The following is a 14,583-nucleotide window of genomic DNA, read 5'->3' as shown; positions in this document are numbered from 1 at the left end:
CACTTAAAAACTACATTCTGATAGCAAAACTGCACATACGAATATTTTGGGGCAAGTAGGAAAATTGCCCAAAAGTTTACCATAATGATTCTATTACTTGTATTTTCTTCAGTCTCTTTCTTTAGATTATCAGAAATAATAAGCTTTCTCTTTTTAGGTTTTCTAGGTAGCAGTGCTTTGTACTGCCCAGGTAACTTCTACTGGACAGGTAACACATGTTCTGACCATCATAATATTCTAATTACTGACCTTTTTTGTTAATTATGCCTTCTTATTAGTTATATGCTGTAGCAATCAAACTGCCAAGCTCAGGTTATAACAAAATTACGAAAAATATTTCTGTCCTTATTTATACACACATTGCTAAAAAAGTTATGTCTTGATTTTACATCTAAATTTAATTTATATGTAACCTCATGAAGCTGCTATATACTGGAATAAATCAGAAAAAAACACAGACTTTCCATTAAAAGCAGGAACGTATCTGTCAGTTATAATTCACTCAGCTTTGAGGAGAAAGTTGAGGGAAAAAAGGGAGAAGAGAGACAGAGTGACAGAGGGATTAAGTAGAAAGACACCACCACCACATAGATTGTTGTAGCATCCTGCTGGTCCTTCTTCACCCCGATCTTCTGTGGTGGGGTCCCAGAGTCATTCTTCTGTACCAAAACACTCTTGTACAGTCCAAGTCCCAGGTATCCCCAGGGCAGAGATGCCGTTCTCACAACCTGGGTTGGCACGAGTATCTATCCCCACAGTCTGTAAGCACTTTTTTTTTTTGTCTGGATAAGTCTTATCTCAAGTTCCCATAGTCTGCACACTATGGTGTGCTAATTGCAACTCTTCACCTTTGTTAGACATGGAATTAAGGCCCTCCTGTTTTGCCACCTGTGCTTATCTCAAGTTCCTGATGTGGTGGTTTATCTTATGGGAACTTTCTTATTAACAGTATTCTGAGAAATGCAACTGCAGTCTGTAAGTCTTCACAAAATTCTACCTCTAGAAAACACCTGTGAACAAGGGATTAAAAATGGCATAGTTTGTCAGGTAAAATCAGAGAAAACACAGTAGGAAAACAATTCTGCAAACAGAAATAATTATAATTATGTGAAAGTTCAGATACATACTATTTTAGAGTGTCCATAACCATAGAATCAAACCTTTCTGCTTTTGTACTATGTACTTAAAGTTGGGAAATTTCAAGCAATTTTTGATCTTAAATTGTTACGTTAACAGTTATTACTGTAAGTATCATGACATTTGGATGGAAAACTATCAAGTTGTTCAAACAAACCCTTTAATCTGAATCACAGAACATTTTTTTCAAGGGAAAAAACCCCAACAGTATACACTTTGGGACACTCAGTTCAAATGAAAGTGTGAATAATCAGATTAAAAAAATAAAAATCTAAAATATTTGATTTTTTAATTTGGTCAGACACTGAAGGTAAACAATCGAAAGACCATTTGTACACATAATCATAGAGAAAGCCCCATATTTCCTTTTCAAAAAGAAGGATAAGAGAAGCAGACAAGAGCTTATTGTATTGCCTTATATTCAGGGCTGAAGAATTGTTTTAAAGAAATAATATATTTCTGCGAAAAATACTGTAACTTCTTGCTCACTTATTTTTAACGCATTATCTGATTGTGATATGAAATGTGAAAGAATGAAATGCATTGTAAATAAAGATTTCATTGCCATTAACAGTTACTTGAAAATGAAAATGGCAGTCAGAGATCTCCAAGAGTATGACTACATGTGTATTTTTTTGTTAGGATTCCAAGAAAGAGTATGAAGTCAGAAGCTGTCCAGACTTCCACCATTTCTTAAAAACAACCGAAAAAAAATCTGTTACTATGCAACATAAAATTTTAAACTATTCTTATTCATGTGATGACAAGGCACTTGATACAATCAACAAATATTTTAATTGCAACTAGGAAGTTTAATTATCATGGAGAAAAAGCCAGTAATTTCCTAATCCGGAATGATACAATTTTACAGAGTCTGGAATCTGTCTACTGAGACTAGAAAACACAGGAAGTGTAAGGTACTAGAAGTTTGATGCTAAATAATAACTCAAGTGAGGAATATACCTCTGTGAGGGCAGGGGTCTTACATACCATGAGAGATGGGGAAATAGGGAAATGCTTCTCCTGTTAGTGTGCGTATATTTTCCTATAAAATAAAACAACAAAGAAAATCGTAAGTCAGATTTATTAAATAACTCCCCAAAGTTTCTTTTAAAACAATCTGTTCACAGAGAGACATTAAAAAGTATCTCATGAAAGGTTTTCAATGGCAAAATATGCCTGAAATATTTTTTTTTTTACTTCCAAAGAACCTGTAAGCTGAAATACAAGCATCGTAAGGTCACGTCTAGAACAGTAAACAAAATCTCTCTGTGCCTGTTCTCTGCTCTGTTCAGCCTCTGGACCCAGGCCAAATGGCATGGCACCATTTACCTCCATATGGCTAAATGCTCTTTTCCTCCAAAATGCTGGCTGTATTCAAAGTACCTACTGAGTATGTTCCCTGAATTATGCTAACTTCTGAATGAGGTTGAAAGGTACTTGTTTGTACAACCAAAAACCATTCTAAGACCAATGCCTTCTTATTATTGACCATCTTATGCCAGTTACATTTGCTCTATTTAATTACGTCTAATATAATTTAATGCTACATGAGTAGTTGTAAAATTCTAACAGTTTCCTTTTCACAGAACCTATTTTGCAAACCATTGGTGTCTCCATTATAGTGATTTGCCAACATCTATTTTGGAAGTTTTCAATTCAGATTAAAAAATAAACATTGAATAAAAGATCCGCAGGAATATTTTTTGAAAAGAACACGAAAGCAAACCAGTTCTAAGAAGATTCTGAATCATAGAAAAATGACAGCAACTGTTATTGAATCTAGTGAAGAAAAAGCACCCTATTTTCTTTGCATTGCCAGTATTTCCACCGAGATTGATGTCATTCATAGAAACACCACTAGAAGTCTGAGATCAAAACAAAACAACATAGTGATTTTTACAAGATATTCTAGCACTCAAAATACACAGTAATAGTATCTGTGTGAAACAGCAAGTGGTATGGATGACTGGCCTCCAAATGCTAAGGTCTAAGGATATTAGGTGGAGCGTGCCATAGGAGCAGAAAGGTGTGTGCTCTGCCAAACCTGTAGCAGACAGAGTTCAGCTGTTTCTCTTGACCATAACTTAGGAGAGAAGGCATGGAATTTCCTTCAGATAAGGGTGATTTATAGTCAGCTTGGGAACTGTGGGTAAAAAAACTATGTATTTCACAAGAGAACTGACAATTATTACAATCAGAGAAATTGTGGGAAATGATTTAGGAATTTAAGAACCTTAATATTATTTAACTTCCCTACTTTTTGAAAATAATTTTTGTAATGATTTCATTTTCTCTAGCCTTAGTTTACTTGTGCATCTTTACCCATGACAAATCCTGTAGCATTTACACTTCTTAAGTGAAATTCTCTGACCCTTTAAAAACTGCTGTAGGGTGTGTTTATACAACTGCTTGTGATCACGATGGAATGGATTGAGGGATGACTGTCCCTCCAGCTTATATGAAATAAGTGACTGCTCTTCTAGGCTCCTGCAGTGTCCAATAAAATGTATATGTTCAAGACACCACTAGGGGTAATTCATAGATTGTTTTCTTATCCAGCATTACTAAGGAGACACTTATCAACAACTTTGTTGTGGAGAAGCAATTTTTTTTTACCACCTGAAATAAATGCAGTTGGTCATGTCACCACACTTTCAGAAACCTAGCCTGTGCTGTGCTAGCTCACTTTTAATTTTGAGAAATGACACCATTTAACTTTTTAACTTATTGAAGGCAAAATCATTCTCAAAAGTTCAATCTCAGTTGAAAACTCAAAACAAAAAAAACATACACAAGTACTGACAAGTGAATCAGCACTGGTTTACTTTTTGTCTGGTTTTGTTATTCTTTCCTTGCCTTTAGAAAATGATCATAGTAAATAGATGAAGGTGTATCTATAGTATCTTAAATATGTCTTTGCATACTATTATGGGAGTAAAATCAACTTAACAACTTGACTCAGAGGAATGCCACAGCATTATGTGTATACGTTATAAACAATTGAAGAGTTTAATTTCCCCCTACTATCATCTATTCCCAGTGTTTTCAGTTTACTTTTCAAAACAGAATATATCTACATATTATAAAAATTGTTCAAAGGCTTCAAAACACCAAAACTTTAAATAATAATTCTAAAGCATTACTTATATGCTTGAATCACTTAGCACACTGACATTTTCTGCACTGAGTTTTGATCTCTCAATGGATGTCTCATCCCATCAATTTCTTTCTCCACTTTCTTTAGCTTGAGTATTCTATAGCTCTGTTTCACAGCATTTTTTAACACCCTCTAGCCTCTGAATGTGTAATTAACCACCCACAAAATAAGCATCTTTATAGCTGAAGAGCATGTTCATTCATTCGTGTGAGAATTCCCACACTGAAGTGTGAATTATAGTAAAACTATTCATTCTAGTATCATCCTTACCCAAAGCACAGTGCTTTCTCTGTTTTGTTTGTTTGTTTGTTTGTTTTGGTGCTTATTCTCATCAAAATTTACCATCTTCTGGATTAAAATATGTGAAAGGACAAAATTCAGTAACAAAATTATGCCTTATCCTTTTAATTTGCTGAGAGGTTTATCCCTTCTCTTACTAGTAACTATCATTCCCCAGTACACATATAAGCTCATCACTCTCAGACTCACTGCTGTATCTTTTGACTTTATGTAATGCAGGGACAAACAGACTGAGACTACTCTTAATCCTAAGGGGTTTCTTTGCATGATGGCTCCTCTGTTGCTTGTTTTATCAATCAATAACCAACTAAAACTCAACTTCAGTCCTAATCCACCAGTTCTCCCTGGGGTACAATATGCAAATAGCTTGACATAAATCATGTGCCTAAAACTAAACAGTACTCCAAACCTTTACAATGGAAGAAGGCAAAAAGAGGGTTAATAAAATCTGACTCTTTTGGATACCTACTTCAAGTTTCTTTTCTTTGGAAGTGCTTTTTACTACTTGAAAGATTTATTAAAACGATATATATCCCTAGGCCATTTTTCCTACAAAACATGAGCATGAGACTTCCTTAGGGACATGACTATGTGAATTTATTTCATTTGAAGAGCATTAGAAAGGCAGAAACACAAAGAGAAAGTGTCAGGAATCTGACTCATAACAGGAACATAAAGATTAACCACTTTCATCTGTTTGCCTGACTAATAGATAAAGAAAAAAGAGGCATGAATACTTTCAAGCAGTCTGTAAAATTATTCAAGATTTGAGTGGCAATGAATAATCCAGGGAAAATATATCGGGGGTGGAAGTTGAGAAATGCTGTTTAATAAACAAAAATACAATGCAATACACAGCACGCAACCAACAGACAGCAAACTTTACCTGTGATCATTATTATTTTGGCTATACTTCATGGAACTACTGGAACTGTCTGCCCAGGGAGGTGGTAGAGTCACCAATCCTGGATGTGTTTAAAGAAAGACTGGATGTGACCCTCGATGCCATGGTTTAGTTCAGGTATTAGGGCTGGGTTGGACTCAATGATCTTGAAGGTCTCTTCCAACCTTGTGATTCCGTGATTCTGTGAACACATAAACTACAGATGGAAGGCTGCAAGACATCAAAATGTTTCCCTTTGACAAAAGACAAGTGTAATTTCATAGTTCTGTTCATACATCTATGTCAATCCATATGAGTAGACTAAGAGATATTTGACTAGTAAGCTAATTATTTTAGTGTAATTCCTATGAGTAAGGTCCCTAGAACTGCAGTAGTAGAAACATTTTTTTCTTCTTCAGGATGGGAAAGCAAGCCTAGATAAATTACAGAGTTAATATTTTTATGTACCAAATGATCAATTTAAGTATTAATGCATATTTTAAAATTACTAAGATTTATAACATGGCAAGGATATTATGGAATTCTCCTCAAATCAGAATATCTGAATAGACCCAATCAGTTAAGAGGTATTAAACACAGAAGAAATAGCATTCTGTCTATCCATATATTCATTGATTAAAACTATTTTATATGTAGAATACTCCCAATTTTTAGAGTGTGTAATTAGACACTAAGTAGCCAGTATTCACTATAGATGATTTCATATATTTCACTGTAAGACATGCATTTCTTGACTGTCAGAAATCACTGAAGTTTCATCTGTCCTATTCTAGATGAAGATTTCTAGGCATTTTTTCCTGCTGCTCTCCTAAGCAGCACATACCCAGATCAGTTCCTGGATAAAAATGAATTGTCTCTTCTGTTTGGTTTAGAATGGTTTTTGTCTTTTTTATCGCTGAATACTGAGAAAAAAGCGGAAGTATCATAGAGTTTTCAGTCCCACTGTTGTGGCATAAATCAATACTTAAAATGCACAGTGGCAATTTTTGTTCCTTTGAAAGTAGGACTTGGTGCCCTGAATTCTTGTGCTGTTAAATCCAAGACTTTACCGGTGTTAAACACAAACCCCTAATATTGGTTTGTATCCAGAAGCACTACTTCACTGATGAACTAAACAAAACAGTAATATACTTGTCATGAAGTAAATATAACAGTAATAAAATTTTTAATTCGTGTTTGATTTTTGTGTTGCCCTGGAGGAATTTTCAAGCTATAATACTTTATGAATGAGGAGTTAAAACATTCCAGCTCAAGGGAAATAATTCCTTCAATCTTATTTCTTGATTCACAGAGTTAGAGTAACAAACTTTTGAGAGTTCATGAGTGCATGAGTAAAGCTGGCCAATGCAAGGTTTCCTGGTTGAAAATGCAATCTATTTCATCACTTTTTTAGGGAAAAATCTTCTAAAACATTACTTAGTAAGGTACAGCTGAATTGCAGGTATTCTGTGTATCATCTTATTGCCACCAACTTTTCATGCGTGGGGTTTATGAGCCAGCAGGTGATGATATGCAATTTCACTGCCATATCCCTTTCCTACATTTCACCATAATGCTTTTAATTCTGTAATTATGTCCCTGATGGAGTGTATTCTGTAACACCCCACCCAAGTGGGCAGATGTTCCTAAGCAGATTTCTTATGTTGTGAAAGGAACCTCCCTTGGGTTTAGCACTGCCAGACTGCATTAAGAGCAGGTATGAAAGGTAAGAAGCAAATGTGTCGTGCTATTTCTGTTTGACACACTGTCCCCCTAGCCGATGTTTTCTACTGGCGCAGCAACACTGAGCCAACAGGCTAATGAATGGAGCCCGCAGAATACATCGTTAACCTGTAACCTCATCCAGTCTGCATGCAGTTTATTAAGTCTATACTCCTATGATTCACATTTTGGTGTTTACTGCTGCTGATAGATTTGTTTACTTTATTTTGCTCCCAATAATATACAGGTGTCTCAGAATCAAAATACCAAGGTGAGGAGACCTGAACTGGAGAGAAAAGAGGCTGTGAGGGGCACTTGGTGACCTGCCGACTTACCTGCACGACGAAGCCTGAAGCATCTCGTTCTCACCCTATCTCTTCCCACTGACGGCCCCAGAGCACATCTGCGTCACATGCAAGGGGAGGGGGCGGCTTGGTGAGAGGTGCCGAGATAGACAGAAAATTGTATACTGAGGACCTTGACAGCCTCACGGGCGGGATTTTTTTTTTCCCTCCTACGTACAGTGCATATAAAGGAGCCCAGATTTCCTTCTGTGCCAGCTCTCAGGCTTTGCCATCCCAGATAACGGCAGGCACGGGACTCCCCAGAGAAAGGGGATGGGAAGGCGGGAGGTGGAGAGAGGCTTCCAGGTGACTTTTTCCTCTCTGTCTGCACTCGGTCACGGAGCTCTGAGAGACTGAGGAGGTGCCGCTCGCCTCCCGCTGTGGCTGCTGCTGCCGCCGCCGCCGCTGCTCTCAGGGCTGCACCTCGCTCCCCCGTTGATCAGATTAGCGCGTCGTCGCAGCCTCCCTCACCCGCTCTTCCCTCGCAAGTGTCCGTCTCCCCTGAGAGATGGCTCTCATTTCTGCCTCTCTCTCCTCCCCTTTCCACTGATCACCGTACAGTTCTCGTCAGCTCTGGGCATCTCTCCCTCTTTCTCTCTTTCCTGCTGGGTGTCTCTACCTCCTCTCGGCTCTGTGCATCGCTCCATCCCTGCTCTCTCCATCTCTCCGCACTGGTGTGTGCGCGCATCTCTCTCCGCCCGGCGGCTGCCACTCCTCGCCCTACCAGCCCAGCGCTGCCCGGAGGAGCCGCCGCTGCCGGAGCGGGGCCGCCCCGCGCTGCCGCCGCCGCCCGGCCCTGCCTGGCCGCCGTGAGTCCCGCCTCAGCCCGCGCCCGTCCCCCGCCCGCCGCGGCACCATGTCCGGCTCCGGCAGGAAAGACTTCGACGTGAAGCACATCCTGCGCCTCCGCTGGAAACTGTTCAGCCACCCCTCGCCGGCGGGCGGCCCGGCGGGGGGAGGCTGCCTGCCGCCCGACAGCAGCTTCGAGCACTGGGGCCCGAGCCAGAGCCGCCTGCTGAAGAGCCAGGAGAGAGGCAACGGCGTCTTCTGGAAGAAATCCGCCTCCTCCGCCTCCTCCTCGGCGGCCACCACGGCCGGTCCGCCCAACGGGACGCTGCTGCCCGCCGGCGGCCGGCCGGCCGCGGGGCACGGCCCGGGACCGCCGCCGCCCCGCACCGTGTTCTACGTGGAGTCCCTGGAGGAGGAGGAGGAGGAGGCGGTGCCCGGCGGGATGGAGGTGGCCCGGGAGCCCGAGAAGCCCCTGGCGCCGCCGGAGCGGGAGGAGGCGCCGGGGGGCTGCGCCGATGGAGGCAGCCGGGCAACAGGTGACGGAGGCGGGCACAGGTAGGGCGGCGCGGCCGCTCCGGCACCACCTGCGGTCGGGGACGCGGGGTCATCGCGGGGCTTTGCGGGCCCGGGGGCTGTGGAGGGCCGGTGTGCCGGCGTGGTTGCGGGAGGGTGAGGGTCTGGGGACGGGACGTTTCCTCCGTTTGAACTGGCAGGGTTTGGAGCAGGAGGGAAGGGCGGCTGGAGGGTTTCCGAGAGTCCCGGGAGAGACCGGCCAGCCTCATGGTCAAGGTGCCGCGGACCAGAGATGCTGCCTTTGGCCTGCCCCTGGCCTTTTCCGTGTTCCTGGCCTGCGGCTGCCCCTGACCAGCCCCTGTCCCTGACCTGTCCCTGTCCCCACCTCCGCCCCGCTCCTGGGCCGCCCCTGCCCGAGGGGCTGGCCCGAGAACAGGCGCCTCTCAAGCCGGCGCTCCGCGCTGGAGATCGTCGCCACCCAACTTTCTCAGAAGTTTATTAAAACGCTAGCGGGAGGTGGTGTTGTTCTGGGTAGCGGGATGACAGGTGAAAGCTCGAACGTGAAAGCATCTGCTGTCCTGAAACTCGGTGTTACAGCCTACCTCAGAGAAAAATAAGTCTGACTTATAAGAATTTTACTAGTCAGCATCAGAGTGTCACCTTAGAGGATGTAAGAACAAGAAAGACATGTCCAGATCCTTGTGTTTGATGCAAATGCATTAGTGTTGAATTGATTTTCCTTCCCATTCCCTACCCTCCTTACCCCCAGCTGAAACAGAAATTAAAATCATATGAAGAAGGAAATGTAGCTAACAGAGAGCTTTCAGAAAAACTCTGATACAGATAGTCCTAAGGGTAAAATGACTCATTGCTCTAACTCTGCTTGTCCTTGCCTCCCTGTGGTTAAGATTACTTCATTTTCATTTAGCTTGGGTTTTTTTTTTTTTTTTCTTTTCTTTTCTATGGAGATAAATGTGCTGTTCTGTTTCTAAACATGAAAAGAAATGAAACAAATTATTTGTTTGTTTTTTTAATATTGAAAGTAAAACATATTACATATTTTATTACATGAAAAGACAGCACTGTGCATATGTTTGGATTAGTACAGCTGTAGATAAATATATATGTGTGTAACTTTGAGTGTGTTACACCTTTTCAGAGAGCCCTAAAGCTCTCTGAAATTCTCTCCTCGAACCTCTTATTGTTTTGTTAGTTAGCATGGTTGATTTCAAAGGAGCTACATATTTTAAACACGTGGAATAGCTGCTCAGTGACTTAGGGTATATTTTTAAAGCAAAAGCAATGCTGAAGTTTTTATGAACATTGGAAGTTGTTCTGAGCAACAAGAAGATGCTTGTTCTATGCTTGTCAAATTCTTATCAGATACCCTACAAAGACAGATAAAACACCAACCCTAAAATTAAATCTTCAAGGTTTTTGAGGAGGGAATGGGAGAGGTTAATACTATTGCAAATATAGTTTCATTCTATAGACTTTTCATTTAGGTGTATCACTGATCTGAGATTCTATGGAGATCTGCAGACTAACAGAAACTTTCTGAGTTTTAATGGCACCACTTGATTTGTACATAAGAGTTGACTTGATAGAACGTGTGTACTCTGTGGCTTTGTGTGTCTGATTACTGCTCTTACTGCACTTAATTTTCTTAATCCATTTATTCCATGTTCTTCATTCATTGCTATTGAAACAACACAGCTAGTCATCAGTAGCTTGTTCTTTGGAAGAAATATGCTCAGATTTGTTCAGATTTAAAATAACTGTGTCAGGAGATGTGATTTTATTATTAATGAAAATACCACCTTTTGAGGTATGAAAATGTTTAAGATAGTTTTAGAGTCTAAGGCTTAACTTTTTGTTTCTCATCAAAGAACCTTTCATCTACCTCTGCAAACTTGGTATATTATGTCAAGAGGTGATCAAGTGCTGTAACAATGGCAGTTCTGTGCTTGAAAGTTCTATGATCCAACAGTCTTCTAATCCCCTGGAAAGTTATGTCTCACTCATTCTGTAGACATAAATATTTTTATATATGATTTCTTTCTGCTACTGACAAATATGTACAGGTTAAAATTACTTTTTGTTTTTTATTTTTAGTGTCTACCTGGTATCCTTGTATCTGCAAAAGAGTTTTGGTTGTATTCTTGTCTGGGGTTTTTGTTTGTTTGTTAGTTTTTCTTATATTTTTCCCAGTTGCTCTCCTCAGCTTGGTACATGAATTTTGAATTCTGTATCCTTTTTCCAGCTCAACTGGGTTTATTTTTCAGTGGAGTTTTAGTTACTGTTTCTACATCTAAGCAAAACACTAAGCTGAGGGTCTTGAATTCTTGGTTTTAATTTTTATGTTCTGTTAGATATTGTGGGATTTATTTAATGAGACATTATGGTTGTGTAATAATAAATACATTTTACTTAACTGATTTGGGTTTTTTGCATGGTTCTGAAGAACATCCTGTCATGTTAATTGTACTGTACATCTGTGCATAAGTAAGGTTATGTGGATAGTTCTACTGGCATTAAGAAGACTGAAGGGTTAGATAGGACATGTTATAAAGTACTTATCTATTGTTCTTTTTTCCACATTGTATCTGTAAAAAGAAAAAAAAAATGCTTTACAGTTAACAATTTGTATTGGAACACAGTGTGATTGCTTGAAATTACTTGGAAGTATGCATATCAAATTTGTTTAGAGCTGGCATGACAAAATTGTCAATAGATGCAGTGGATATTTAAAGATTTTTTTTTTTTTGATCTTCCTTTCCTAAGACAAAACTGTTAGGAAAAAAATCTATAGTACAAATTTATAATTAAGACTTACAAATCAGCCACAAAATGCTTGGAAAATATCAGTGTAAAGATTTGTGATACATCCATCAGAGCCTCAAAGTTTATAATGGAGATTTTACATAATCACAATGACTCTTTTCAGGTGACATGTTAATCAGCCCCCAGCATCAATGGGAGTCACTCAAAAGGCAAAGAGTTAGTATTTTAATCCTTCCTTCCTGAGTGGGTGGTAGCATGTTTTCCTTGCCTTACACTGTTCAAATGCTACGAAGATGTAATTCCTCATGAGCCCTTGGCACTGTTCACCACTACACCCAGTACGTGCCTCACAAGCTAGTAACAGGTTTATTTTTACAACAGCCCTATTTTACAGTGGAGGGGTAAGCCAGAAAGAGAGAGAAAAGAAAAAAACACAAACGTTGAATTGATTGGTTTCAGAGCATATAGCACTTTTCTCCCACTATTTTCTCTGTTCTCAGTTGCACCCATAGATGATGAGCCCATCTGCAAACCAGTCCCAGACTCCTCTGGTTGTGTGCAAGAGGAGTGGAGAACACAGGATTAAATTAACATTTTGTTTAAGAGATGGTTCCAAGAAGAATATGCCAGATATGCCTAACCCATGTAAAACAAGCATTGACAATCCAGAAGTCTTTCATAAAACATACAAGAATTTGAAAATACAGCTTCTGAAAGAAGGTGTCAAATCCTCCCAGCATTAGATACAGTCTAATAGTGTACTGTAAAGCAAGAAGCAAAAGGACTGAGTACAGTTCCTCACACAACAGAATTTTCATGCTCAAATGTTGAGTCACTAAAAAAGTTATGAGGAAGGCCTTTTAGTGTGTTTCTGTCGAGTTTGTCAATGGGAAGTAAAAAATTCAGCATTAATGGGAATGCAAAAGGTTAATAAGTGAGAGAAAAATTTTCTAATTCAAACATTAACTGAGAAATTTAGTTTGCAAGTCTCTGTGGTCAAAACTATTTAAATCATTATGATCAGTGTAGAATAAGGAACATAAAAATGTTCATGCTTTAACTATATGATCAAAGCTTTTGTATAAGCATTTCTTTTGTATTTTTCTGTTCTGAGCTCACAAATCGTGCATTTTGATGCCTTTGCCCACTAGCCTCTCCCACTTCCAAGTCTTCCTTTTCTCCTAGCAACCTACAACTTTGTGATTGGCATGCTGCTGTAGAAAGTTATGAATTTGAAACTTGTCAGGATGAGCAATATTCTCAATGCAGCTTTCAAATTTAATGAGAAAATATTTTGACCATTTTAGAAAATGTAGATAAAATTGTCATAAAAATTTGCTACTCAACTGCTTTGTGTACTGTTGTAAGTGTATCTAGTCTTATGAGAGGATACTGGTCTCTGGTTTCTAAATAAATGGAGTTTCCTGTTTACAGCTTTCATCTTGGTACCTGAACTTACAAGAAGAGGAGAATCAAGATACCTTCCTATGTCTTAGTCTATTCTGTGAGCTCTCACAACTTCAAATAATTTCACAACTGATGATGGCTGTGGCCTTTCTGAGGTGCTATCCACATTTGAACCATAGCTTCTGCTGTGATAACCAGATCCTAAAATTACATACTAAAGAAGTCAAATTAATAGCTGCTTATGGTTTTATACTATGTCATATAGACTGCTTTGTTAAGAAGGTAATTTAATGCTTGGGGTGGAATATAGATCACACAATTCTGCACTTCTACATTATGGAATCAGAAGAGAATAATCCTTTTTTTTGTTTGTCTTTTGTCATGAGCCAGTTTTTCAACTTGATTATGAAACTTCTAAAAATGGTTATATAACTTTTATGCTTTTATATTTATACTTTTAACTTTCACAACAAAAGAGTCAGGGTTCCTGCACAACACAGGCCACAGACCTTTCTCCTTCAAAGATCTTATTCATTCTCAGAGGATCTGTGCTCTGTGCATGGGATGCAGAAGAATCAGGTGATAAAAACAGAGCAAGATCACATGGCTGAAGACTGTATATTTATACGTGTCTGGAATTAGATAAGTTACAAGGTGAATCTAGGTCTAGAATTTCCTTACTTTAAAAACTGGCTTTGGTACTTGTAGAATGGCATTTTAAAAGCCTGGCTGTTTGTTTTGGGTTGGTCTTTAACAAAAGAAACAGAAGAACACACAAGTTCATGTGCTGTCATTTCTTTTGTCCATCACTTGAATGCAGAATCTGAAACTTGAGGATTCAGTGTGCATCCCACTGCCACTTGAATTAATAGAATAACTGGCATCAAAAGAAAGGTCTTTTTATGTAGATAATTACAATGGTGATTGTGTACTGTCTCTGCAGAAAGATTGAGGAATTCAACAGCTGAAGATATTGCAAGTCTTTGGAGTTTCCTGCTGCATTTGTGATTCTAGTGACCAACAAAGGTTCATATAACTTTATTCTTGGTGCTCCCAAACTTACTGTCTTTTGTTACATCCTTTTTATATATATGCATATCTATTTATTGAATATGCATTCTCCTGTACCTTATTCTTGCTATTTTTCCTTCTTTCCACTATCTCAAAGGATTCCCAACTGCCATCTTCAAATCCTAGGTTGCTTACCCAGAAATCATTACTTTATTTTACCAACTTCTCTTACCATCTGCCTCATTGTTTAACTTACCAAGTTACCTTTTGTCCAATCTTGCCTGAATCTTGTCCTAGACACTTCTAAAAATAAAGTTAAATTTCACCTAGTTCATTAACAGATTTGTAGACCTCTGATTCTACTGTTTCTCCCTAACTATTTTGTATTCTTTGAATTTCAGTATCATTTAAACCTTGCCTTATTTCCTTTGTCATTTTTAATAAAATCCTAATAGAATTCCCATTCCTATGTTTTTACCTCATCTCCCCATTTTACTTTGTTCTCTGATTTGTTTCATCACTGGCTGCCAAGT

General features: G+C 39.2%; 1 protein-coding gene across 1 annotated transcript in view; it reads left to right on the top strand.

The window, feature by feature from the left end:
• The first annotated feature begins 7,551 nt into the window (after window positions 1–7,551).
• The window catches only part of KLHL1 (kelch like family member 1), a 190,880-nt gene continuing 183,848 nt past the window's right edge, over window positions 7,552–14,583 (top strand). Inside the window, exon 1 of the mRNA XM_063392204.1 lies at window positions 7,552–8,890. Within this exon, the coding sequence (XP_063248274.1) occupies window positions 8,403–8,890 (488 nt within the window). The 5' untranslated portion in view covers window positions 7,552–8,402. The remainder of the gene's footprint in view (window positions 8,891–14,583) is intronic.

The sequence above is a fragment of the Prinia subflava genome, chromosome 3 (assembly GCF_021018805.1).
Source record: "Prinia subflava isolate CZ2003 ecotype Zambia chromosome 3, Cam_Psub_1.2, whole genome shotgun sequence".
In the NCBI taxonomy this organism is placed as follows: Eukaryota; Metazoa; Chordata; class Aves; order Passeriformes; family Cisticolidae; genus Prinia; species Prinia subflava.
Note: the sequence above shows the minus strand (reverse complement) of the source record. Positions and strands in the feature narration are given on the sequence as shown.